The 27917-nt window shown below is 32.2% G+C and overlaps 3 protein-coding genes across 6 annotated transcripts; 1 reads left to right on the top strand and 2 right to left on the bottom strand.

The window, feature by feature from the left end:
- The first annotated feature begins 19 nt into the window (after nucleotides 1-19).
- On the top strand, nucleotides 20-27845 carry LOC100142087 (E3 ubiquitin-protein ligase RNF19A). 3 transcript variants are annotated; one of them, XM_008200673.3, is made up of 11 exons: nucleotides 22-272; nucleotides 12457-12684; nucleotides 13262-13383; nucleotides 14578-14770; nucleotides 14824-14938; nucleotides 14991-15181; nucleotides 15239-15383; nucleotides 16576-16712; nucleotides 16772-16869; nucleotides 26599-27039; nucleotides 27088-27845. In XM_008200673.3, exons 2-11 carry the CDS (start codon nucleotides 12516-12518, stop codon nucleotides 27520-27522), a joined length of 2046 nt encoding a protein of 681 aa, XP_008198895.1. In that variant the 5' UTR covers nucleotides 22-272; nucleotides 12457-12515; the 3' UTR covers nucleotides 27523-27845. The 3 variants fall into 3 exon arrangements, with proteins under 3 accessions (XP_064213909.1, XP_008198895.1, XP_008198896.1); XM_008200674.3 differs by lacking the exon at nucleotides 22-272 and adding an exon at nucleotides 7348-7505; XM_064357839.1 differs by lacking the exon at nucleotides 12457-12684 and having other exon boundaries at nucleotides 20-272.
- LOC103314480 (hypothetical protein) lies at nucleotides 17999-21196 on the bottom strand. The gene is made up of 2 exons (XM_008200672.3): nucleotides 20854-21196; nucleotides 17999-19078 (listed from the first exon to the last, which is right to left on the bottom strand). The coding sequence occupies exons 1-2, from the start codon at nucleotides 21181-21183 to the stop codon at nucleotides 18161-18163; spliced, it is 1248 nt and encodes a 415-aa protein (XP_008198894.1). The 5' UTR covers nucleotides 21184-21196; the 3' UTR covers nucleotides 17999-18160.
- Nucleotides 21191-25140, bottom strand: LOC135266680 (uncharacterized). 2 transcript variants are annotated; one of them, XM_064357841.1, is made up of 2 exons: nucleotides 23809-25140; nucleotides 21191-21325 (listed from the first exon to the last, which is right to left on the bottom strand). In XM_064357841.1, the coding sequence occupies exons 1-2, from the start codon at nucleotides 24136-24138 to the stop codon at nucleotides 21191-21193; spliced, it is 465 nt and encodes a 154-aa protein (XP_064213911.1). In that variant the 5' UTR covers nucleotides 24139-25140. The 2 variants fall into 2 exon arrangements, with proteins under 2 accessions (XP_064213911.1, XP_064213912.1); XM_064357842.1 differs by having other exon boundaries at nucleotides 21206-21334; nucleotides 23809-24796.
- Nucleotides 27846-27917: the final 72 nt, after the last annotated feature.

Here is a 27917-nt window from a genome sequence, read left to right as displayed (position 1 = left end):
TGGTTTTTTATCATAAGGGAGACAGTTTTTTAGTGTGTGGACGTTGGCAGTCGTGTGACGCAATGGCCGCTGAGTGATGGTAATAGTAACGTCAAATTAGTGCCCAGCTTATTATTGTGTTTTTCTTGGTTTATTTCGCTTTTTTGGGTAATTTCGTGCGTGTCTTTGACTAATTGTGATGTCTAGAAACTGATAACGGGTCAATGCCTTTGTTTTGTGTCCTTGAATTGAACAGCTGTCCCGCTGGGACTACCCTAACAAGATTCTCAAACGTGAGTAAAAACAGTTATTCCAGTTTATAATAATCGTAACAGTACAACAGTAATTTGCGTTTTTATGTCATGGGGGCAATTAAGCCTATCGATTTTATTATTGCAAATGCGAGGTCATGATTTGAAAATACACAGTGATGCAATTAACTGATTCTTAAGGTCAGTGCGTGTTAAACTTCCGTCTTTGATTGAATCTGCGTTTTGACAATAATTGTTGTGGACTTTCATGACGTTTCGCCAAGTGCAAGTTTTAAGATCACTTTCACTGGATTTGAATAATTATGAAAAATGCGACAGTGGTTGGGTGCGTTTTTCTTTTGTTTGCGGTTTTAACACGGAAGTAAGTTTCGTGTTGAAAAGAAATTTTCAACAGTGATTAAGCGAGGTCGTGTAATTGGGATTGTTATCTTCTGTCATCACACCAGCAGTGCTGTTTACGTTATTTGGAAACATGCAGAAAACCAGATCACGGTTGTTGCTTTAAATAAAACCACTGATAAAAGATTACGACACGAGTTGCGTTTTTAAATGGATTTATTGAAAAATATGCAAATGGTTCATGAACGGTTTTGAAACGAGGACAAAAATTGAACAAATGGACTTTTTTTGGACTTTTAACAACTCTGGTGGGTTGTTAAGACATATAAAAGTCCATAAAACTTTGCTAGCGTGAGTTAAATTTTTTTTTAAAACGCTTTTTTAGATCGGAAAGAGCACATTAAAATCTATAAGATAGAATCGGTTTTAGTTGATTTAGAGACACTTTAAAAATTGACCGATTTTAAGGGGGGGGGTGTTAACTTTTTTTTAATTTTTTTTATTTTCTCATTTCTGGCTAAACTATTCGAAAAAGTAGAACTATTTTGATCCATACCTATGCAAAATGATCCGGGGAATCGATTGGCATCGAGAAAATTGCCAAATTCCCAATAGTTTTTTAGTTATAAATTTTTTAAAATTTTACCAATTTTTGCATTTGTCTCCAATTTGCTCGAAAACTATTAGTCGGAGAACAATATTTTTTTTTGAAAAAGATAGATAATTTAAAGAGCTTTCCAACGATAATACACTTCATGGGGTTATCTCTGATAGTTCCGGAGCTATTGCTTGACAAAAGTTCCGGGTACCCAAAATCGACAAAAATTGCGACGAAAATTGAAAAATCAAACTTCTAAAAATCGAACATATGGACTTTTTGTGGACTAAAAACAACTTTTGTGGGTTGTTAAGACATGTAGAAGTCCATAAAAATTTACTGGAGTGAGTTTAAAAAAAAAATTTTTTTTCACCTCTTTGAAGTTAAGTGTATTATTACTCAGGAAATTTTAGCAAAAAAATTGAAAATTTTAAATCTCGTGAAAAGTTGGTATAATACAGAAAATGAGCCGCTGAATTCAATGGAACAAACCGCATTGCTCTACGACTTTTAGTTTTCGAGTTATGAATTTTTTTAATGAATAAAATTTTTCACTATGACAAATGGCTACCCTAAATTTAGGCAAAAATTTTTAAATTTTTAATTCTTGTGAAAAATTGATATATTATGTAAAATGAGCCGTAGAATTCAATCGAATAAACCGCATTGCTCTACGACTTTTAGTTTTTTTTTTTATGAATTTTTTTAGTGAAAAACTTTGATTGCCTCTGTAGCCGGAACCGTTGCCCGGAGCGGCTCCGGGTTTAGACGAAAAAATAGCTAAGAACATGCAAAATGATCCGGGGAATCGATTGGCACCGAGAAAATAGCCAAATTCCCAATAGTTTTTTAGTTATGAATTTTTTTAAATTTAACCAATTTTTGCTTTTATTTGCAAATAATTTGCAAGGGTTGTCTCTAATTAGTTATTGTTCGATAAATATTCCGCAAGCGTTTGTTTTGTTTTGTGTTTGTTTGTCTTGTGCACAAGACTCGATAATTTGGTTGAAAAAATTATTACGAAAGAAGCTAAATTCTCAAAACACAAAATAAGTATTTAAATGATTGTTATATTTGACAAAACTTCCAGTGTTATCATTTATTATTATTATAATATCTGTTTAAAAACTATAAAAACAAATGTCACTTTTCATAATTGGTTTGCTTTTTTAATTAGTGGGTTTTCTTGGCGTAACTAGAGTCCAATTTAATTCAAAAAAATATATTAAGTGCCCTGTTTTTGTTTTCTCTACAGTTTTGAAACAGCAAAATTTACAATTTTTTTTGTTGAAATAATATACCAAGTGAATTGCAGGTAATAAAAAAGTGGTCTAGTTTTTTTGGACCTAATTATATATTATTATTTATAAATGTAAATTTTACAATTTACGTGAGGTTTTCGAAGCTTTAAACATTTAGAATCACTTGTGTTCCAACATTTTATGTCACCTTTAATTTTTTTGTACTTATTACCTATTTTGTGTTAAGTTTAATGACCTTAATGTTCGGTAAGTTTTTGTTGCCAATTCTTGTGTAGGTTTGGGAACAACTTTTTTCAGGTGTAAATATCAAGAAGGCGTTAAGATATTTTTTTTATATTTTTGCATTTTTACTTATAGTCAAGTAATGTTTGTATTTACTGTTTAATTTTAATAATCAATTGTTTGAACTTCGAGATAAACATTGTAATATGTAGTTTTTAATTGAAGCAAACGATTTTTTCAACAAATATTTACAAGTTGTAAAATGTGTAACTATGTCGAAACGTTCTGTTTTACTAAATTATTTTTTGTTTCAAAAACTGTGTTAGTAAAATATGTGATATTTCTTCTACAGCTCGTAATTTGTAGTAATTGTTCAACAGAAAAATTTGAAAATGAAAGAATGGAACAAAAAATCTTTTTCTAGAATTTTTTTGTATTAATTTTAATTTTTTTGTAAACATTTTACTTTTGTTTTGGCGCACGTTCCAGCATCATCGTGTCCACAATTTGAACAATAACCGTGTGCGCTCATTAAATTTAATAGAAGCAATTAATGGTTTAATAATTAAGTTCACAGAGTTAGCAAATGTTAGTTAGAAAGTGACACCATTAATTGGAATGTTATGAACACCTCCACCTTCTTACATTATTTATTTTATTCATGTACTGTGTTGTTTTTTTTTTCGTTCAATTGGTACCTTAATTAAACGCTAATTGGATGAAACTACGAACGCGAAATAATTTTGCTTTCGATGTTGTCGTATTTTACGTCATTCTTGTAATTATTCGAACGACCTCGAAGATAGAGGAGGTATTGCTGAAATCGAGGTTTCCAAATGAAGGAGTTCGATCGGCGTTATTAATTTTTTTTAAAGTGTGTCGAAAATTTATCCGATTCGACAAAACGGAAATAATTTTTGAGCTGGAATTTCCAGAAAGAATGTTCAATCATTGGAAAAACACAAGTTTGCTGTGCTATTTTCGGCCACTGACAGCTTGCAGAATGTAATTACGAAACAACGTCCAGAAAATAATCGTTATTTAAATTCGACCTCTTGGTCATTGACATCTTGCCGAATCAAGGCTTTGTAGAAATCTGTTTTGGTGCTTAAACTTGTTTGCATTTTTAACGACTCGATGGTTTTTCGATTAATTGATATTTACTTTTATTTTCATCGTTCGAAATATGTAATTTCATTAAACGGTTTTTTACCAATTATGAAAAACACAAAAATTAAATTAGAAGAAAGACTTACACTGCATGAAATGAAATGAACTTTGAGATTTTTCCGGATTTTCACGAAAAACTGTTGAAGGAAAATATTATCAGGAAACTTTTGTTTATTTATGAAACATTGCGTGTTTTCTTAGTATGTTATTTTTAAATTTAATTTAAAAAACAGCCAGGGGCATTCTTAAAGAAATAATAAAAAACAGGTATGTGGGTACAAAGTGCCAAGTAATTCGAATGCTTTTAATTACTTTGTTGTAAATAAAATGAACCTGGCATTTATTTATTTAACAAATCGTCAGAAAAATAATGAATTTGCAAGGTGGTCTTGCTAGACAAAGACCACACTATTGCAAGCTTTGTGAGTTAGACAGAGAGAGAAAATAACAGACCAGTGGCGTGTATTGATTACTTGACATGTTACGTGTTGTAACTGGGAAAAATATTTTTAATATACAATTTAAATTTGCTTTTTACTGCGCGTTTTGCTGAAGCATCCTTGCAAGCTTATCTCACTTTAAATGCAACAACTTGGTGAATCAGCAATTTACTTTGTTTGTTAGAAACAGGTGCTTTGAAAATTTTATGTCGCTACGAATTGAAAATAATTTGTTTTCCAACAGGTATTGTTTTAAATATTATTATTTTTTTTAATTTGATTGCTTATACAGGGTTATTCTCTAATTAGAACCTACGTTTGAAAATATTGAATACATCCCAAATCAACCATTTTGAGTTCAACTAAATTTTTTTCAAAATGGTTAAATAGTCGAATAAAATTTACCGAAATTGTTGTTATTGACATAATATGCATTTTTTTTGTCAAAATTTTGAACGCTTAGCGGCAAGTAATTTTTGGCATTCGGTGACCGAAAGTTTGAAGAGCCTTCTATAATTTTCAAAATTGTCAACTGTCAAAATTCAAGACTACTATTATTTTTTTCGAAATGGTTATCAAAAGTCGGCTATAATTCAGTTTTTCAAGTGGAACGACTCTATTTTCTTAGCGGAAATCGATATTTATGGTAACTTTTATCACATTCCTCCAGTTTTTGAAAAAAATCACAAAAAACGGATTTTATTTTGTAATTTTCAGTGTTAATCAAGTAGGTTTTGTGAAATGGTCAACAATTGTCAAACTTTAATAATTTATTCAGTCTCCATAAAAATTGATTTTTTTTATTGACATTCCATTTGAAAAAACTGTGTTATAATAATTTCTTGATCATCATTTTCAAAAAATTATAGTAGGCTTGCAATTTGAGAATTGACAATCTTGAAAATTTTTGACAACCTTGATTATCAAAAACAATAAGAATTTTTCACTTATTGTAAGATTTAAGAACTGATATTTTAAAAAATGCTTCAAAAATTTTCAAAATGGTTATTAAAAATCGGCTATAATTCAGTTTTTCAAGTGGAACGGCTCTATTTTCTTAGCGGAAATCGAAGGATCATCGATAATTATAGTGACTTTTATCACATTTCTCCGGTTTTTGAAAAAAATCACAAAAAAACGGATTTTATTTTGTAATTTTCATCGTTAATCAAGTAGGTTTTGTGAAATGGTCAACGATTGTCAAACTTTAATAATTTATTCAGTCTCCATAAAAATTGATTTTTTTTATTGACATTCCAATTGAAAAAACTGTGTTATAATAATTTCTTGATCATCATTTTCAAAAAATTATAGTAGGCTTGCAATTTGACAATTGACAATCTTGAAAATTTTGGACAACCTTGATTATCAAAAACAATAAGAATTTTTCACTTATTGTATGATTTAAGAACTGATATTTTAAAAAATGGTTCAAAAATTTTCAAAATGGTTATTAAAAATCGGCTATAATTCAGTTTTTCAAGTGGAACGGCTCTATTTTCTTAGCGGAAATCGAAGGATCATCGATAATTATGGTGACTTTTATCACATTTCTCCGGTTTTTGAAAAAAATCACAAAAAAACGGATTTTATTTTGTAATTTTCATCGTTAATCAAGTAGGTTTTGTGAAATGGTCAACGATTGTCAAACTTTAATAATTTATTCAGTCTCCATAAAAATTGATTTTTTTTATTGACATTCCAATTGAAAAAACTGTGTTATAATAATTTCTTGATCATCATTTTCAAAAAATTATAGTAGGCTTGCAATTTGACAATTGACAATCTTGAAAATTTTGGACAACCTTGATTATCAAAAACAATAAGAATTTTTCACTTATTGTATGATTTAAGAACTGATATTTTAAAAAATGGTTCAAAAATTTTCAAAATGGTTATTAAAAATCGGCTATAATTCAATTTTTCAAGTGGAACGGCTCTATTTTCTTAGCGGAAATCGAAGGATCATCGATAATTATGGTGACTTTTATCACATTTCTCCGGTTTTTGAAAAAAATCACAAAAAAACGGATTTTATGTTGTAATTTTCATCGTTAATCAAGTAGGTTTTGTGAAATGGTCAACAATTGTCAAACTTTAATAATTTATTCAGTCTCCATAAAAATTGTTTTTTTTATTGACATTCCATTTGAAAAAACTGTGTTATAATAATTTCTTGATCATCATTTTCAAAAAATTATAGTCGGCTTGCAATTTGAAAATTGACAATCTTGACAATTTTGGACAACCTTGATTATCAAAAACAATAAGAATTTTTTACTTATTGTAAGATTCAAGAACTGATATTTTAAAAAATGACATACGTCAAAAACTGTGACAGATAAGTACTAACAACTAGTGTAAATTTTACTCGGTTTGAAAAATGCAATTTCTCATAGTTTTGAAAATAATTTAGTTGAACTTAAAATGGTCGACTTGATTTTATACAAAATTTCAAATCTAAAAGTTTCTTAAAGGAATAACCCTATATAACAATAACAAAATGCGGAAGTAAAAATCTACCTTTAGACACACTCACTACGCTCGTTCGCACCATAAAGCAAAGCCTAAAGGTACATTTTTATTTTGGTTTTTTTTTTGTTTTTTTTTTTTTAAGAAAGATGTATAATGAAGACATGTAGTTAATTAACGTTGGAATGAATTAGTAATTCTCTCAAAACGACCCATTTGTGGCTTGTCTCGTTATTGCTTAACACAGTGCAATTTATATAAGCCCACGTGCCGTTTGCGATTAGATTAGCTCTCGAAACGATTCTATTACAGAAAAATCCCTCTCGTCTCTCACTTTATCGGAATTATCCCAAAAACCGTTATTTATAGAACACGTCGCTTGTGATGTTTTGTTTATCAATTTTTTTCCACAAGGACGCAATTTCCCAAACAACTAGTTGATGGAAATTGCAATTTAAATTCACCGCAGAGACAATACCACAACATCTATTCATAATAACGGCTCTAATTGAAATCTAGTACTCCACTAACCAAACTCCCAAGCTGACAACAAACCGTTTTATTAGAATAATTCTAATCGAAATCGTGATTTCTCGTCGTGGCGACGTCACCGGAGGCTTTCCTCCTACTCTGACACAGTCATTTACGAGCAAGCGTTTGTTACTCACGGTACTTTGGTGTTCAAGTGATTTTAAAAAAAAATAGTGCGTGCGCAAATTCATGACAAGTGGTTTTGTGCGTGGTTTATCAGGTTGGTCATGGCTTTTTTTGTGTTTTTTTTTTTTTTAATAAAATTAGAAACTTTCTGTAGTGAAATTGCAATTACACATGAAACCAGTGATAATAACAAGTCTTTGTTTTAATGAGCTGAAAATTTCATTTCTCTTGCTTCGTAAATTAAGTTAATTAAAAGAACAGCAACATTTTTGGCAATTCATTATCTTATCAATTGATAAAATGAAATAAATGATAAAAGTGAAAACTGTGTTCAACCCAAAGTGACTGAACTAATTACAAAACAAATGTTAAGCTCGTTTTAGTTGAGACACCGTGTAAACAAGGTGTTTTTGTTCGTGTTTTTGAACAAATCAACTTGGGATGCTTGTTGTGCTCACTTAGCACTTGAATTATAAAATTAGAATGGGCCAAAGTTCGTTTGATTAATCTTGGCATGCAAATGTTTTTTTCTAGTGTGTAATTAAAATGTTTTGTTCATATAATCTCGTAATTGACGATTAGTCAAGGCAATAAACTAGACGCAGTTGGCGAAGATATTGTTTATTTTCATCAGTCGAGGAAATGAAGATTGAAAAATTGACATTTTATCAGGCGTTATTATTATTAATGTCAAGGATCAAAAGTAACGAAAATCAGTTACGTCAATTTTGTACAGGGTGTTGCCTGAATACGGGATCTCCGAAATTAAGAGGTTTAGAGAAAAACGCGTGAGAAAATAATTTTGGTCAAAACCGCATCTCGCTATCGTCTTTTGTTTTCGACTTATAAACAAAAGTTGAAAAATTCGTATCTTCTTTATTATAAAAGATACACATTTGAAACAAAGACATTATACAGGCACTTTTTTACAGAGAATTTAATAATGTTATCAGCGATTTTTTTCAACCATTTCTTTAACTGTAATAACATAAAGTTGTATTTTTTTAAATAGGAATCACAGTTGGCTATGACATTTTCGAAAAGCTTATTTTTTTTCTGATTTGATATGTCTATTTCTGTAATACATAATTTTAAATATTTAAGAAAAAAAACATTTCGCTTTTTATTTTAGTAGGCCATCAAAAAATTTTGGATTTTTTATTAAAACTATGAAAATTGTATTACCCAACAAGTATTTATAATTTAATGATTTTTTAAGCCCTAATTAATTCAAAAACATCATAATAAATTATTATTAGATCAAATTTTTGCAATTAATAAAAATTATTTGTTTTTATATTTAAAATGGCAAGCTTACGTTGTCATTCTATTTTCCAATTTTAAACAAGAAATGTCGGAAGAAGAAAAATTTTATTAATTGTATGATTGCGTATCAATAAAATTTTATTTTACAAAAAAATGTCAATCCAAACACCAAAATCAAATTCCATCTGCGGTAAAAAAATACACAACATTATCAACGTCACCTCCATTGCACTAAATCATAAAAAAGTGGCATCAAGTGGTAGTGACACATTGTTTGCAATTGTCTGCACATTGTTTATGTAATTAAAATCTTCGACGCTCTTATATTTGTTCAATTGAAAATAACTTTAACTTATTTTTATAATTTCACATTTTTTACTTTAATAACCGTTCACAAAATTTATAGATTATTCACACCTTTTATGTGAAATAATTTTTCCATGGCCAACTACTTTCAAATATTTTAAATATATTTTTTATCAAAAATATATAAAAATATCAAACTATATTTATATTGTTTTGAGTTCAGAAAAAAATAAGCTTTTCGAAAATGTCACAGCCAACTATGATTCCTATTTCAAAAAATTAAACTTTATGTTATTACAGCTAAACGAATGATTAAAAAAAATCGCTGATAACACCACTAAATTCTCTGTAAAAAAGTGCCTGTATAATGTCTTTGTTTCAAATATGTATCTTTTATAATAAGGAAGATACGAATTTTTCAACTTTTGTTTATAAGTCGAAAACAAAAGACGATAGCGAGATGCGGTTTTGACCAAAATTATTTTCTCAAAAAGTGGACCCGAGAATGTCACTCGTTTTTTTCTAAACCTCTATTCGGACAGCACCCTGTACATCTTGGTGGAATACATGTGAATAATAAAGGCCAACATTGCCATTAAAAGTTGTTTGTTATTCGACTTTCAGTTATTTATTTTTAAGGACATCGCATTTTTACGAGATAACGCCTCTAACATGTAAATTACGGAAAACCTTGACTGTTCCTTATCGTAAAATTTCCGTATTTTCGTGTTCTTTTTTCACAGTTTTTTAGTGCCGGTGAAAGTCGTGTAATTCGAATAATACGCTTTCAATTTCTGTCGTAATTCATGTGTAATTACACCGGTTTTGCGATGAACAAAGTACGTAATCGATTTTCATTATCTGACAGGGCGTGAAATCCGTGTATTTATTTTTCTGGTGTGGTTTTAATGTCAAGGTTTTGTTGGTCAGTTTTCTATGCCTGATAAGTGATAACGTAAATTCCTATTGTTTTATTTTAGTCAAACGTTCTTTTCTCGTAGGTGGATATTAAAAGATACAGTGGTTATGACACTATCAGCGACATTGAGTCAGTTTATAAATTAATCGACTCAATAAAGTTTCCATTACGGCTTTGTTTACGAGTGCTTTCAATTACTATGCAATATTTACACCTCCAAGCCAATTTACATCGTTTTGTCTATTTTTATTGTCTTATTTGAGGTTAATTTCTGTTTTGACGATTGTGTTTTTATGAGAAAATTAATTCACGCTAATGGATCGAAATCGTGCCATTGATATTTCCAATCTATTGAGCAACAAAATTTCAAAATTTAACTCGTTTGATGACTAAATATTCAAACAATTTCGATTGCATTATCAAGAACATCTATTTTTTTTTTTTTGTTAAATACTGACATTTTTTCCTATTCATGTCGCCCTCTGGCGACATTAACGGAACTATGGAGGACGGGACCGTTTTATTTGACGTCGTTTCGTATCCTAACCTTTAGTTATTCGTAGATTAAACAAAGCTACACAGTATTCTAGTAATTTTTTCTCTAATTAATTGATTAAATTAATTAATGCGTCAATTATTTGCGGAATCAATCGATATTATTAATTACGCAAGTTAATCACAAGCGGCTTGATAAACGGATTAGTAAATTGAAGTGACATTGGAAAAAATTCAGACCACTTATCGTGTGATTATTGACAAATCGCTTCAGCTAAATGTTTGCAAATTATTATTTCTAAAAATAAAGTGTGAATTACACTAACACTTAATGCTCCCTTCCAACAAACTTGACACATTCGTGAACAATGGAGGACTGTGAAGATGTGTGTCTAATTACATAAACAAACACTTTTTTAATGAATTAAAAAATTACAATCATGTTGTGTAAGAGAGTGAATTGTATTATTATTGTAATGAACAAAGTGGTCGGTCGATGCGAGATTACAAAATAATTTAAATTTGACACAATTACTGACTGAATCCCACTTATTGGTTACAATGATTCATCCGAAGACAAAACAAGGTTGCGCGCTTACATAACCGAATTAGTCCTTTCCCTCTCGAGAGAGAAAGTCGTATGCAAGAACAACGTCACTGGAAATTTATTTCGTTTCGAAGTGTTGAAAATTTTGATGTTTTCCTGTTGTATTTTCGGAATTTCAACGGATATTTCATCGAAAGTAAAAATACCGCAAGGCCGCTAAATTCCGATTTCTTGGATACAATTCTAAAATTAGCTTTGTAATTGTGTTACCTATTGTTTTATGGAGGACTATAAGTTAGGAGACGAATTACACCCAAAAAATAGTACGGGAGAGTAAAATGAGGGCGCTTCGAGCGTTATAGTCTCGGTGTCAAATCGTTTTAAATTAATTTAAATTCAAGCAGTGCACTAATAACTTGGAAAAAAATGCACAAATGTTGAGCTTTGCATTCTCAACAGACTGGGAAAAACTGAGGACTGAAATTTTCATAAGAAACATGAGAAAAGAATTATTTAAAATATAAAATTTGCGCTCTTTCTCGTATTTTACAAAACGCTGCGAATACGGTTAAAGATACAAGAAAAATGTTTAGAAGAAAGTTGTAGAGAATTAAATTTGCTTTAAAAAAGTCTGCGTGACCGTAGCTTTATCTTCAACGGTTTAGGCCCTAAAGACGCTCAAGCGACAGATTTCCTTAAATTTTTCGGTGGTTGAGTATTGGGAAGTGGATTTATACCCAAACCGTTGAAGATAGACATATCGTGTCGCGGACTTTTTTGTAGCAAATTTAATTCTCTACAATTTCGTTTCTTACACTTTTTCTGTATCTTTAACCGTTTTCGCAGCGTTTTAATAAATAGGCGACGGTGCCCAAAAAATTATCGCTTGGAATTATCAATTTGCAAACGCAGCGAATACGGTTCAAGATACAAAAAAATGAAAGAGACGAGGTTGTAGAGAATTAAATTTTCTACAAAAAAGTCCGCGACACGATATGTCTATCTTCAACGGTTTAGGAATAAATAAATTTTTCAATATTTGACCACCGTCAAAATGATGGAAATCCATCGCTTGAGCGTCTTTGAATGACTTTGGGGCCTAAATGGCTGAAGATAGAGATATGGTCTCGCGGACTTTTTTAAAGGAAATTTAATTCTCTACAACTTTCCTCTGAACATTTTTCTTGTATCTGTAACCGTATTCGCAGCGTTTTGAAAAATATGGGGCAGAGTGCAAATTGGTAAAACTTTGAAATTTTTTTAAATATAGTTTAAGATATAATTTTTGCACTATTTTTATCGACTATTATTGAGAATTTGATTCTCTATCTGCCTGTATTTTTTTTATTCGCCTTGTGCTAACCGTTATTTAATTACAACAATTTTTATAAATTTATTGCTCTGAAAACTTTCGGGTAATGGAACAAGTGCGCCTCTGGCGACATTAACGGAACTACCGAAAACGGGGACGTTTTATTTGTACGTCTTAATTGAGGATTTTTTTGCTTGCAGGAGTCATCGAAAATGTCGTTAGGATAAGTAGAGTTTAAGTGAAAAAAAAAAAAATCAGGATGCGTAGCTCTTTGGATAGCGACGTCACTCCTTGTGTGGCCGGCCAACGGAAAAAACGTTTTGCAAGCCGTTGGTCACTCCGACACTTGATTTATTCTAGTCCGATTCTGAACAGAAGACGAAGCCAGAATTCCTCAGGTTCTTCAAAATCGCACCGGAATCACAACGGTAAGCAAAATTTTTAAATGTAATTACTGCAAATTAATGAGCTTCCGAAGTCATTTCCTCATTTTAAGTGCATAATGTACAGGTGATTCACTTTTTCTCCTGGCTTTAATTTGAAGGATAATTAATGAGAGGTTAATGATCTGTTCGGTCGCACATATTTTTTTTTAATTTTAATTCGTTCGTTGTGATAATTAATTAATAAATTAATTATAAATACCACAGATTATTTTTGATTTGTCTTTGGTGAAATAATTAGGTTTGTTTTATTTTTTATCAGTGACCGATTAAATTAGAACTGTCAGGCACTCGTTCTTTGTTCCATTATTCCAATGACAGAATAAAATAATATAAATGGTGTTTGTGGTATTGAATTTTTTTGCGCGAATTCACTTGGTTGTATTTTCTGGGTTTCAATAAAAGCTCATTGTGTTTATTGTTATGAATGAACAAACGCCGAGTTCAATGAACTGGAAAACTACACGAATTGGAGTAAAATTTCCTATAAAATATCTACATCGATATATATTTTTTTTCAATTTAAAAAAATGTGAGTGTTTGAACTTTGTATTTGTTTCAGGAAAAGACACAACTGATAGTAGATTAGGTGGTTCGTCAAAAGATATCGATCGTGGTGCTTCACATCATGTTGAAATTCATCAAGCAACGAGTCGAACATCAGTATTCACAACAAGCACAAAGGTAATGAGAACATGAAGGAAAAAGTCACTTTCTTCAAATACCTACCGATAAAGACGTACGTCACCGTTTTCGATTTATGTTGATTGATACGTGTCATCAACCTGAGGAAAATGTTGACGTTGGTCACGAGATTTGCTGAATTGTAACAATAAATTACATGTTGGCAAAAGTAGGGACAAAGGACAAACGATAGACAAAGCGACAATGACACAAATCTTAAATAGTGATTACTTAAAGCTGATAACACTCAATTGGTGTCATTCAGATACACGTTTTTTAACAAAAAAATGATTGTGATTTTTGTTTAATAAATTAAACATCACATTAAAAGACCTATAATTTTGTCAAATATTCGTTGTTTTTAATGATTTAGATAAGGAACAATTTTCTGATTCACAAAATGTGACTAATAGGTTGATTCATTGTTACTTAAATCGAGTTTTTAACATTACAACACTTTGTGAGGTTTGGTAGTTGTTTTTCCAAATTTTTGAACAATTTTTTAAATATTATTTGACTAGCATTAGAATTAAAGTCATCAAACATTTTTAACACAAGGTAAAATTGCCTATTTCTTGTTTTTTTAACCTAACATATTCTTTGTTTTTTTTCTTGATTTTACTATTTATATTTTTTTGTGTAGTCATTTTCTGAAATTTCATGGAAGCCTCTAATTTTTTGGCAAAATAATGAAAAGTTTAAAAAAAACATCAAAAAAATTAAAAACTTAAATTTTCTGCAGTCCTGAAATTGTTATTACGATTTTTATCGAACAAATAAAAGAGAGAAAAATAAATAAAAAAATAAGTGAAGAGAATTTTGTTTTGTAAAATAACCAAATTGTGTTAGTAATGAAGATCTACCTAGATAGACAAAAAAATATCGATGATGTATTATTTAAAAAAAAATTTGGAGCATTTTTTGTCATATATTTTTTATTTGCATTATTAATATTATTATTTATATGTTAAATAAATTTTTAAAATTTTGACTGATCATTTACTTACACCCTGCAAAAACACGGAACAAAGATCCTTCGTTATCGTCGCACAAATTCGTAAATATTCTCAACAACCAGTGCAAGATAATTTTTCGCTGATAATTGTTTTTACATGTCGCTATCACTGTTTGCATGTCGTTTATAAATAGAATTAATTATGCAGTTGTAAAAGATTTAATTTATGTTTGTTTTAGAGTGGTGAAGTTACCTTATCTATGGAGTGTCCGTTATGTTTTGCCGAATTAACGGCCGAAGAATTTTGGGAATTGTCTGGATGTGGGCATCGTGCTTGCATACCCTGCCTTCAGCAGTATCTCAAAGTTGAAATAACCGAATCTCGAGTGTGCATATCATGCCCGGAATGTACCGAACTCATACATCCAAATGGTACATTCTTTACCGTAATGACTGTACTCTGGTAGTGACACTTTTTTTTGCAGAGATACGTGGTATCATCGATGATGTTTCATTGTTTGAAAAGTACGAAGATTTTATGGTTAGGAGAGTTTTAGCGATCGAGCCGGACGCCAGATGGTGTCCGGCCCCCGATTGCGGGTAAATCCCCCGAAAAAATTAATTAATTAATTTCTATTAACAATTTTTGTAGTTTTGCTGTGATAGCTAGTGAATGTGCAAGTTGTCCGAAACTGAAGTGTTTGAGACCTGGCTGCGACTCGTATTTTTGTTATCATTGTAAGGCCGAATGGCACCCCAATCAGACCTGTGATGCGGCGCGTGCGCAGAGATCACCCAACATTCGCTCGTCTTCTATTACATATAGTCAAGATTCACAACATCGTAAGTTTTTCGCTAATTTTTGAATTTTTTTTGATTTTTTTTTTGGTTTTGGATTAGGAGACGACATTAAACCCTGTCCCCGGTGTCAAGTTTTGATCGTCAAAATGGACGATGGTTCGTGCAATCATATGATGTGCGCCGTTTGCGGTGCAGAATTCTGTTGGCTGTGTATGAAAGAAATTAGCGATCTGCATTATCTCAGGTAATGGTTAGGCTGTAAAATAAAACTTTTTCACCGAAAACCGAAAACAGTTCTTGGATTAACGCAAATTTCTTGTTAGTTTATCATAGTTATCATAGTTGGCTATGATATTTTCGAAAAGCTTATTTTTTTGAACTCAAAACAATATAAATACAGTTTGATATTTTTAATATTTTTGATAAAAAATATATTTAAAATATTTGAAAGTAGTTGGCCATGGAAAAATTATTTCACATAAAAGGTGTGAATAATCTAGAAATTTTGTGAACGGTTATTAAAGTAAAAAACGTGAAATTATAAAAATAAGCTTTGTTAAAGTTATTTTCAATTGAACAAATATACGAGTGTCGCAGATTTTAATTACATAAAAAATGTGCAGAAAATTGCAAACAATGTCTCACTACCACTTGATGCCACTTTTTTATGATTTAGTGCAATGGAGGTGACGTTGATAATGTTGTGTATTTTTTTACCGCAGATGGAATTTGATTTTGGTGTTTGGATTGACATTTTTTTGTAAAATAAAATTTTATTGATACGCAATCATACAATTAATAAGATTTTTCTTCTTCCGACATTTCTTGTTTAAAATTGGAAAATAGAATGACAACGTAAGCTTGCCATTTTAAATATAAAAACAAATAATTTTTATTAATTGCAAAAATTTGATCTAATAAAAATTTATTATGCTGTTTTTGAATTAATTAGGGTTTAAAAAATCATTAAATTATAAACACTTGTTGGGTAATACACTTTTCATAGTTTTAATTAAAAATCCAAAAAATTTTCATGGCCTACTATAAAGAAAAAGCAAAATGTATTGTTTTTTCTTAAATATTTAAAATTAATGTATTACACAAATAGGCATATCAAATCAGAAAAAAATAAGCTTTTCAAAAATATCACAGCCGCCTACGATTCCCATTTAAAAAATAAAACTTTATGTTATTCATTGTTGAAAAAAATCGCTGATAACTTTATTAGATTCCTTGAAAACAAGTGCCTGTATAATGTCTTTGTTTCAAATGTGTATCTTTTATAATAAGGAAGATATGAATTTTTTAGTATTCCAGTAAAATGTCAACTTTTGTTTATAAGTCGAAAACAAAAGACGATAGCGAGATGCGGTTTTGACGAAAATTATTCTCTCAAAAAAGCACCCTGTATAATAGCTTAAACTTTTTTTTAATAGTCCCTCTGGATGTACGTTCTGGGGCAAGAAACCATGGTCCCGGAAAAAGAAGATTTTGTGGCAGTTGGGTACTCTTGTGGGTGCTCCCGTTGGTATAGCGTTGGTTGCTGGTATAACCGTTCCTGCTATGATTATAGGTGAGTCCAAATAATTACTGTTTTTCTCTATTTTTCGTATTTCGATTTTTTTTTTGTAGGTATTCCGGTTTGGGTTGGCAGGAAATTGTATACCAGATACAAAGCTGCCAATAAACATAAACGGAATGCTGCCATTGTCGGAGGTGTCATTGCTTCGGTAAGTAATATAATACTATAGAGTTTTATCACTCGCTACGTTCGTATCGTGTTGTAAAATTTACTTTCAAAGTCTCTACAATAAAACTTTTAATTAGATAATAAATTGAAGAAATACTGACAAAAAACATCAAAATTGTCCAACTCAGTTTTTTATTTTATTTTATTTTTATTTATTTATTTATTTGTTTTAAATAAATCAGTATAAACAATTAGTTGTTGCACAGAAAACTTTTTATTTCAAACTTAGTAGAAACATTATTAAAATTTATTTTCTTAATCACATTTATTTTATTAGTTTAGTTAGTAAACGTGCGTGAAAGTGTCTTGTTAAATTTTAATTAAATCACACTTCCAACGAATTTTCATCGTTTGCAAACAAAACGTGCCAACAAACAATAAAACCCTACTATTTGATTGATGTTTTGTTAGTTATGCATTAGTCAAAGTTCGTTTTTCTCGCTATTGCTTTATTAGTAAAGTGGTAATTACATAATTAAAGGTTTTAATTTTTTCATGTCAATTGTGTTACCAGTAAATAATTGAAACTGGTGTGTCATGTCCATGTAATTGTGTAAATTCCAACATGAAATATGCAGTTAATTAAAATCAGCTTGATGAATGAAATTTCCAACGAAAGTTTACTAGTTCAGAAAATTATGTTTAATTAATGTTTTAAAATTAAAAACAAGAAGGTTTTTTTTTCCGTAACGACCAAAAATAATTTGATGGATGTGTGTTGGAAAAAGTGTCATAAATTTAGTAAATTTCTCACGTCTTATCTCTCTCTCTTTCTTTGCAACTGACGCATTACACATACCCTGCGTTTTCTATCGATCCACCAACTTCATGTCAGGTAATTCCCCCGGGGTGCGGGGTGGATTCTTGACCTAAGAAATAGTTGCATCGTTATGCATTTCCTGCTCGTTTATTTTCATCGATTAAAACCACTCAGACTGGATTAAATTAACTCTCGTACGGATGTGTGTCACGTTTCGGAAATAAAATCTAAAATAATTATCAACAAATTGTAGTAAAAAAAAATATTTGCTTCGTTGTGACCTACAGTTTATTCAAGCCTACGTCTTTGGAAGAGTTACGCTAATTAACTAAAAAAATAAAAATGGTAATTAATCAAGTTTCTTTCTCTTTTATTGACCAAAAGTCATCGCACATCGTTACAAAATACACAATCATTTAGTTATTCTACAACTGAACGTAAAATTGGCACGGAACACATTTCGAAGCAAGAACAAAGTCACTAGCCGATTGAATCGCATCCACATTTCGTGTTATTTTTTGGCCACGTCGGCATTAAGCAGCCCTTCGTCGTAAAGGTCCTGTAGCAGTGCAAGAAGCCGTTCTTCCATCTGAGCATTTCCCAAAGCCAAATCCACCGAACCGATACAAAGGAGCAAAGCCAAAAGTTGCGACCGTTTATAATCCTCACCCAATTGTTTCCGGTTATAACCGAGTTCCTTCTCCACATCCAACTTGAACCGACAACAAGTCTCCGTCAAATTCGTCCAATAACCATCGAGCAACTTCTCCGTGTGTAATCGTCTCAGCTCGGCCGGCACCGAACTGATGAGCAACAAAGCCAAATCATTGGTTGCCCGACTATACGTCACCATCTGCCAATCCAAAATGGCACAAGTGCTCACATTTTCATCCTCCTGGAACATGAGATTATTGCACCAGAAGTCCGTGTGCGTGATCAGAGCCATTGGTTCTTCGGGCGCGAGCAGATTCTCGATGATGTCTTTGGTGTGGGGTCGGAGGTCGTTCAGTGCGGCCAGCACCCCCTCCTGGCCGGGGCGGCGTTCGAGGAATTGTGATAGTTGGGGGAGACCGCGTTCGACGAGTTGTTGGTACGAGTCCGAAGCGCGAGTCGTTTGGAAGAGAAAAGGGTAGCGTTCCACGAGCGATTTTCCCTCTTTGATTTTAAGGGCGAGGGAGAGGCCATGGATGCGAGCGATGGCATCGACGGCCGATGTCGTCTGACGGAGGGTTAAACCGCGCGAAAAATCGGCACTGCTGTAACCGGAAGGTTTGATGTTCTCCAGGACGAGGACGGATTCAGGGGGACTCGGCTCGGGCTCGGGGCTCCCGGGGGAGTAGTGCGCGTAGTAGCATTGCGGGATGGGGAGCGGCAGGGGGGAGGCGGGCGCGAGGTGTTGCGATTTGAACGATTCCAAGTCGGGCACAACCTGGAATAAATGAAATTTTTGGCTATCTAAAAAATTGTATAATTTTTTGTGAAAATGTGAATTTACAGGTTTTATCTTCAAGGACGAGTGCAATAATGGTGGAAAATCGCAGAAAACGAAGTTAAAATTTAAATCAGAATTAAAATAATTCGACATTAAGGGCCGATTAAAGGCTTTGTTAAAATTTAATTCGTTGGTTAAAGTTAACAATGCGAATGGAACAACCAGATTGTTTCTATTTGGTCATGTGAGCAGTTAATCACGCATTTAATTGCGGATTAAATTAATGATATTTCTATTAACCGGCCCTTAAAATGCATTGACAAAATAATATCAAGTTAATTTCAAATTAAAATTTGTTTGCAAACCTGCTCTTAAAAAAACGATGAGAAAATAAAAACTAGAGAATTCCATTTACAATTTTTTAGTTATTCAACTTTTAACAGATTTCTTCATTTAACTTCTAGATTAAATAGTATATTATGATATGAGTTTAATAAGAGGTATTTTATCGCACGCACGATTTTAGAGCACCATAGAGCACCATTAGGAGTGCCATAAAATGCCTTATAAACGAGATATCATACAGTATTTTTTCTACTTTGCACATTTTGTTCCAAAAAAATTAATTTCGAAATTTAAGGAATTTTATGGCAGTTGACAAATCTAATAATGTTATCAGCGATTTTTTTCAAAAATTCGTTTAACTGTAATAACATAAAGTTGTGTTTTTTTAAATGAGAATCGTAGTTGGCTATGACATTTTTAAAAAGCTTATTTTTTTCTGAACTCAAAACAATAGATCAAATTTTTGCAATTAATAAAAATTATTTGTTTTTATATTTAAAATGGCAAGCTTACGTTGTCATTCTATTTTCCAATTTTAAACAAGAAACGTCGGAAGAAGAAAAATCTTATTAATTGTATGATTGCGTATCAATAAAATTTTATTTTACAAAAAAATGTCAATCCAAACACCAAAATCAAATTCCATCTGCGGTAAAAAAATACACAATATTATCAACGTCACCTCCATTGCACTAAATCATAAAAAAGTGGCATCAAGTGGTAGTGACACATCGTTTGCAATTGTCTGCACATTTTTTATGCAATTTAAATCTGCGACGCTCTTATATTTGTTCAATTGAAAATAACTTTAACTAATTTTTATAATTTCACATTTTTTACTTTAATAACCGTTCACAAAATTATTCACAATAGATTATTCACACCTTTTGTGTGAAATCATTTTTCCATGGCCAACTACTTTCAAATATTTTAAAAATATTTTTTATCAAAAATATATAAAAATATCAAACTATATTTATATTGTTTTGAGTTCAGAAAAAATAAGCTTTTCGAAAATGTCATAGCCAACTATGATTCTCATTTAAAAAAATACAACTTTATGTTATTACAGTTAAATGAATTTTTGAAAAAAATCGCTGATAACATTATTAAATTCTTTGTAAAAAAGTGCCTGTATAATGTCTTTGTTTCAAATGTGTATCTTTTAAAATAAGGAAGATATGAATTTTTTAAGATTTCATAAAATGTCAACTTTTGTTTGTAAGTCGGAAACAAAAGACGGTAGCTGATTCAAATGAATTTTTTTATTATTCTATTAAAAATTTCGTCTAAAAATGTAACCAAAAGTGGGGGGTATTTAATTTAAAAAATGCAAGTTTTAGTTAATTTCTGAAATTTGGTATTAGTTTTGTACAAATTTATTTGGCCAACTGGCTGTAACACCGTGTATTTTCCATTGCACTTACTTGCGTGTAGAACTTGATTTCTCTGAGATCGAATTGTGCTTCGGTGACGAAATACCGACTGAAGGGGTCCTGGGGCAGGAGTTTGATGATGAAGCTGAGACAGTGCGCGACTGGGTCGTCTTTGAGGCAGTATTTGACGGCGACGGCGAGAATATCACTGAGGACGCTCTCGCCGGCGTCACAGCCCGGTTTCACTGTGAAATCGACGACGGTGATGGCGGCGGCGTCGTCCTCCAGGTGCTTGTGGTGGTGCCGGAGGACGGCCTGGAGCCATTCCTCGGTGACGGGCCAGTCGGCGGCGCTGCTCGTCTCTTCCTCGCTTTCCGACATCACTGCGTCATGCTAGGAGCGCAACTGACGACGGCGGCTGTGCGACGCGACAGAAGGGCGTGGTGCGAGAAGGTGGCTGGCCGCCGCCGCCGCCGCCGCCGCCGCCGCCGGTGGATCGATCGGATCGACGAAAGGCGCGCAACTATTCAAACTAATTTCAAACAAACGGGCAAATAATACGATGATTTCGAAAAACAATAATAATTGGGTGCAATTGTTTGTTTGTAAGCACGTCTTTTGTTGCACCGGAACTTGACTAGTTCAGGCAAACAATTCCTATTGTCAGTGCGAGAGATTGAAAGTTGGGCTGGAAGTGGGAAATTATGGACATTTTCAACGTGACAAGTCCAAACAATTCAATAACTTTTACCTGTACGTTACAGAAAAAGAAATAAACGATGTTAAAGGAATTAATAAAAAAGTGACAAATTAAAACAATGTATTGAAAACTCAACCGAAAAAAAAAACGCTAAAATTAGAATTGAAAATGATTTAGATTCCGTTTCCCCTATTCTTTTCACTCTAATTTAAGTAATTAACCCCAAGTTATGATAATTAGCCTGGCTATCACGTAGTCAGTCAATTTCAAAGATATTTTTACAATAAATATGTCGTAATAAATAATTTCATATTCGTAACGTTAGTATTTTTTTTACATTACGAAGAAACGAATGCTGCATATTCTATCATCTGCTAAAGAAAACAAACATTCATAATTTTTTTCTTGTGCATATTACAAAATGGTTGTATCTGCGATTTATTTTATTATCCAACATTGTTTTGTGCATTTATTTTATAAAAAATGGGTTGTTAACCGCTTTAAGGGGTAATTAACCATATAGGGCTGCATTGTCCCGCAGATTACGTAAGTATGCAAAATTTCAATTCATTCAGAACCCTTTTCAAATTTTGAAAGACAGTCAGAAAAATATCAATTGTTTTTTATTAAACAGTTGTCCAATTTTGCATAATAATTGATTATCTCACTGCGTTTTTCCTGTATAATTTTTTTATTTTTCAATTTTTTTGTATTTACGCCGAAAAAACGCACCAACTAGTATTTAATTTTCAATGATTTTCAATTCAAACTACGATTGTTTTTCGAAAAACACAGAATTATTATTATTAATGGAATATATAAATCGGTAGTGATTCGACAATCCGGCAAAATGAGCCATAATCCTCTCATTATATTACATTACCAGGTCAAAGTAGGCCATAGAGACTGATAAATTACACATTTTATACCGCAATATTTTAATAATTCGGTATAAAGTAAATTAAACAAACTGGAATCGAAAATAAAAAAAGGCATTTTTTTTCAGAGAATCTAATAATGTTATTAGCAATTTTTTTCAACCATTCGTTTAACTGTAATAACATAAAGTTGTGTTTTTTTAAATAGGAATCATAGTTGGCTATGACATTTTCGAAAAGCTTTTTTTTCTGATTTGATGTGTCTATTTGTGTAATACATTAAATTTAAATATTTAAGAAAAAACAAAATATTTCGCTTTTTTTATAGTAGGCCATGAAAAAATTTTGGATTTTTAATTAACACTATGAAAATTGTATTACCCAACAAGTATTTATAATTTAATGATTTTTTAAAGCCTAATTAATTCAAAAACAGCATAATAAATTTTTATTAGAACAAATTTTTTCAATTAATAAAAATTATTTGTTATTATATTTAAAATGGCAAGCTTACGTTGTCATTCTATTTTCCAATTTTAAACATGAAATGTCGGAAGAAGAAAAATCTTATTAATTGTATGATTGCGTATCAATAAAATTTTATTTTACAAAAAAATGTCAATCCAAACACCAAAATCAAATTCCATCTGCGGTAAAAAAATACACAATATTATCAACGTCATCTCCATTGCACTAAATCATAAAAAAGTGGCATCAAGTGGTAGTGACACATCGTTTGCAATTGTCTGCACATTTTTTATGCAATTTAAATCTGCGACGCTCTTATATTTGTTCAATTGAAAATAACTTTAACTAATTTTTATAATTTCACATTTTTTACTTTAATAACCGTTCACAAAATTATTCACAATAGATTATTCACACCTTTTGTGTGAAATCATTTTTCCATGGCCAACTACTTTCAAATATTTTAAAAATATTTTTTATCAAAAATATATAAAAATATCAAACTATATTTATATTGTTTTGAGTTCAGAAAAAATAAGCTTTTCGAAAATGTCATAGCCAACTATGATTCTCATTTAAAAAAATACAACTTTATGTTATTACAGTTAAATGAATTTTTGAAAAAAATCGCTGATAACATTATTAAATTCTTTGTAAAAAAGTGCCTGTATAATGTCTTTGTTTCAAATGTGTATCTTTTAAAATAAGGAAGATATGAATTTTTTAAGATTTCATAAAATGTCAACTTTTGTTTGTAAGTCGGAAACAAAAGACGGTAGCTGATTCAAATGAATTTTTTTATTATTCTATTAAAAATTTCGTCTAAAAATGTAACCAAAAGTGGGGGGTATTTAATTTAAAAAATGCAAGTTTTAGTTAATTTCTGAAATTTGGTATTAGTTTTGTACAAATTTATTTGGCCAACTGGCTGTAACACCGTGTATTTTCCATTGCACTTACTTGCGTGTAGAACTTGATTTCTCTGAGATCGAATTGTGCTTCGGTGACGAAATACCGACTGAAGGGGTCCTGGGGCAGGAGTTTGATGATGAAGCTGAGACAGTGCGCGACTGGGTCGTCTTTGAGGCAGTATTTGACGGCGACGGCGAGAATATCACTGAGGACGCTCTCGCCGGCGTCACAGCCCGGTTTCACTGTGAAATCGACGACGGTGATGGCGGCGGCGTCGTCCTCCAGGTGCTTGTGGTGGTGCCGGAGGACGGCCTGGAGCCATTCCTCGGTGACGGGCCAGTCGGCGGCGCTGCTCGTCTCTTCCTCGCTTTCCGACATCACTGCGTCATGCTAGGAGCGCAACTGACGACGGCGGCTGTGCGACGCGACAGAAGGGCGTGGTGCGAGAAGGTGGCTGGCCGCCGCCGCCGCCGCCGCCGCCGCCGCCGGTGGATCGATCGGATCGACGAAAGGCGCGCAACTATTCAAACTAATTTCAAACAAACGGGCAAATAATACGATGATTTCGAAAAACAATAATAATTGGGTGCAATTGTTTGTTTGTAAGCACGTCTTTTGTTGCACCGGAACTTGACTAGTTCAGGCAAACAATTCCTATTGTCAGTGCGAGAGATTGAAAGTTGGGCTGGAAGTGGGAAATTATGGACATTTTCAACGTGACAAGTCCAAACAATTCAATAACTTTTACCTGTACGTTACAGAAAAAGAAATAAACGATGTTAAAGGAATTAATAAAAAAGTGACAAATTAAAACAATGTATTGAAAACTCAACCGAAAAAAAAAACGCTAAAATTAGAATTGAAAATGATTTAGATTCCGTTTCCCCTATTCTTTTCACTCTAATTTAAGTAATTAACCCCAAGTTATGATAATTAGCCTGGCTATCACGTAGTCAGTCAATTTCAAAGATATTTTTACAATAAATATGTCGTAATAAATAATTTCATATTCGTAACGTTAGTATTTTTTTTACATTACGAAGAAACGAATGCTGCATATTCTATCATCTGCTAAAGAAAACAAACATTCATAATTTTTTTCTTGTGCATATTACAAAATGGTTGTATCTGCGATTTATTTTATTATCCAACATTGTTTTGTGCATTTATTTTATAAAAAATGGGTTGTTAACCGCTTTAAGGGGTAATTAACCATATAGGGCTGCATTGTCCCGCAGATTACGTAAGTATGCAAAATTTCAATTCATTCAGAACCCTTTTCAAATTTTGAAAGACAGTCAGAAAAATATCAATTGTTTTTTATTAAACAGTTGTCCAATTTTGCATAATAATTGATTATCTCACTGCGTTTTTCCTGTATAATTTTTTTATTTTTCAATTTTTTTGTATTTACGCCGAAAAAACGCACCAACTAGTATTTAATTTTCAATGATTTTCAATTCAAACTACGATTGTTTTTCGAAAAACACAGAATTATTATTATTAATGGAATATATAAATCGGTAGTGATTCGACAATCCGGCAAAATGAGCCATAATCCTCTCATTATATTACATTACCAGGTCAAAGTAGGCCATAGAGACTGATAAATTACACATTTTATACCGCAATATTTTAATAATTCGGTATAAAGTAAATTAAACAAACTGGAATCGAAAATAAAAAAAGGCATTTTTTTTCAGAGAATCTAATAATGTTATTAGCAATTTTTTTCAACCATTCGTTTAACTGTAATAACATAAAGTTGTGTTTTTTTAAATAGGAATCATAGTTGGCTATGACATTTTCGAAAAGCTTTTTTTTCTGATTTGATGTGTCTATTTGTGTAATACATTAAATTTAAATATTTAAGAAAAAACAAAATATTTCGCTTTTTTTATAGTAGGCCATGAAAAAATTTTGGATTTTTAATTAACACTATGAAAATTGTATTACCCAACAAGTATTTATAATTTAATGATTTTTTAAAGCCTAATTAATTCAAAAACAGCATAATAAATTTTTATTAGAACAAATTTTTTCAATTAATAAAAATTATTTGTTATTATATTTAAAATGGCAAGCTTACGTTGTCATTCTATTTTCCAATTTTAAACATGAAATGTCGGAAGAAGAAAAATCTTATTAATTGTATGATTGCGTATCAATAAAATTTTATTTTACAAAAAAATGTCAATCCAAACACCAAAATCAAATTCCATCTGCGGTAAAAAAATACACAACATTATCAACGTCACCTCCATTGCACTAAATCATAAAAAGTGGCATCAAGTGGTAGTGACACATCGTTTGCAATTTTTTGCACATTTTTCATGTAATTAAAATCTGCGACGCTCGTATATTTGTTCAATTGAAAATAACTTTAACTTATTTTTATAATTTCACATTTTTTACTTTAATAACCGTTCACAAAATTTCTAGATTATTCACACCTTTTATATGAAATAATTTTTCCATGGCCAACTACTTTCAAATATTTTAAATATATTTTTATCAAAAATATATAAAAATATCAAACTATATTTATATGGTTTTGAGTTCAGAAAAAAATAAGCTTTTCAAAAATATCACAGCCGCCTATGATTCTCATTTAAAAAAATACAACTTTATGTTATTACAGCTAAACGAATGATCGCTGATAACATTACTAAATTCTCTGTAAAAAAGTGGCTGTATAATGTCTTTGTTTCAAATGTGTATCTTTTATAATAAGAAAGATACGAATTTTTCAACTTTTGTTTATAAATCGAAAACAAAAGACGATAGCGAGTTACGATTTTGACCAAAATTATGACTATTACGATTTTGTTTTTCCAGGTGATGATTTCTCCAATCCTGGCCGGCCTTGCCGTAGGAATCGGCGTTCCGATTCTACTCTTCTACGTCTACGGTGTAGTTCCGGTCTCTCTGTGTCGTTCAGGCGGCTGTGGCGGTTCTCCATCCACCGACGATTCAGCCATTGTGACAAATCGCACAGCTGACAATTCCTCAATCGATGCAGTTAGTGCCAAGGTGGCCAATCCTTCCATCGGCGAAGCCAGTCTTTCGATGGCCAGCGGCAGTCAAGTCCTCCGCGAACCCGATCGCGAATCTTCCAGTACTGTAGCCCTGGCTGGCAGTACGGCTGGACACCGCCTCGAAGTCCAAGCCGATTTGGCCTCAGCGCAGCGTTTCAGCATCAGCAGCCTGACCGAGTCGACTGGCGACGACGGCGGCGCGTCCACCAGGGCCCTGGCCGGCTCCATGCTGAACTATAAAGTGAGTTGGCTGTGCTCGAACTCAGTGGGATTCCCCCATGTGTTTCAGAGCAACGGCAGCGACTCCTGCAGCTGCGTCACGACGGAGGACTGCGCCTCCGAGCGGGTGCGCTTCGACGACAACGTCAGCTTCATAGCTTCGCAGGCCGAGAAGACGAGCATCGGAAGCAGCTGCAGCTTCCGAGCTCGGTGCACAACGAAACCGACACTTGCGCGGTCAGAACGCGTCGCCTCAGACGCCATGAGCAACGATAGTATTTACATTGACATGGCCGCCGTTGATGACAAGCCTAGAAAATCGCAAGCGGCCATCTTGCGTAGTCAGTTTTTTTATTCAGGAATGAGCGATACCAAGAGTCTCGATGATAAAACTATAATTGAAGTCTCGAACGAAACTTTAGATAAGCAAGCGCTGATCCAAGGCGACGACACCGCCAAGATGAAGAAATCCGGATCGTTTGTCGTTGAAAGTTCCAAGTTATAGCTATCTAATTTAACAATTGTTTTTTAAAAAGACTGATGTGCATATATTCTAATTTATTTATAGAGCTATTCAATATCTGGCTTAAAATTGTATGTTACAAATTGTATTAACGGTTTATATTCCCTTGTTTCTAATGATAAGTATGGATGTAACTTAGTTCGTTCGCCCATCAGACAGTTTTGTTTTATACGGAATTTTACAACATTTGTGGAAGGACATTCCATTTGTTTTAGTTCACATCAATTCTCGCCCCTTATTTTATTGTAATCCAAGTTTAATGGCGTGATGACGTTTTGGATGTACAAATTAAACTATTGCAACAATTTTTTTTCCCTAATTGCCACTAGTAACTTCCACTCCTACGTTGGCAACGCCAGCCCTGTTCCAACCCTCAT

The sequence above is a fragment of the Tribolium castaneum genome, chromosome 7, assembly GCF_031307605.1.
Source record: "Tribolium castaneum strain GA2 chromosome 7, icTriCast1.1, whole genome shotgun sequence".
In the NCBI taxonomy this organism is placed as follows: Eukaryota; Metazoa; Arthropoda; class Insecta; order Coleoptera; family Tenebrionidae; genus Tribolium; species Tribolium castaneum.
The sequence above is the reverse complement of the archived record's forward strand: the minus strand, read 5'-3'. Positions and strand labels throughout refer to the sequence as shown.

Coding starts and splice junctions, on each gene's coding strand:
- LOC100142087 (XM_008200673.3), top strand. CDS start 12,516: ATGCGTAGCTCTTTGGATAGCGACGTCACTCCTTGTGTGGCCGGCCAA. Junction 16,713..16,771: donor CGTTCCTGCTATGATTATAG/GTGAGTCCAAAT, acceptor TTTTTTTTGTAG/GTATTCCGGTTTGGGTTGGC. Junction 27,040..27,087: donor GCTCCATGCTGAACTATAAA/GTGAGTTGGCTG, acceptor CATGTGTTTCAG/AGCAACGGCAGCGACTCCTG.
- LOC103314480 (XM_008200672.3), bottom strand. CDS start 21,183: ATGTCGGAAAGCGAGGAAGAGACGAGCAGCGCCGCCGACTGGCCCGTC. Junction 19,079..20,853: donor AAATCAAGTTCTACACGCAA/GTAAGTGCAATG, acceptor CATTTATTCCAG/GTTGTGCCCGACTTGGAATC.
- LOC135266680 (XM_064357841.1), bottom strand. CDS start 24,138: ATGTCGGAAAGCGAGGAAGAGACGAGCAGCGCCGCCGACTGGCCCGTC. Junction 21,326..23,808: donor AAATCAAGTTCTACACGCAA/GTAAGTGCAATG, acceptor TAGTTTGAATAG/TTGCGCGCCTTTCGTCGATC.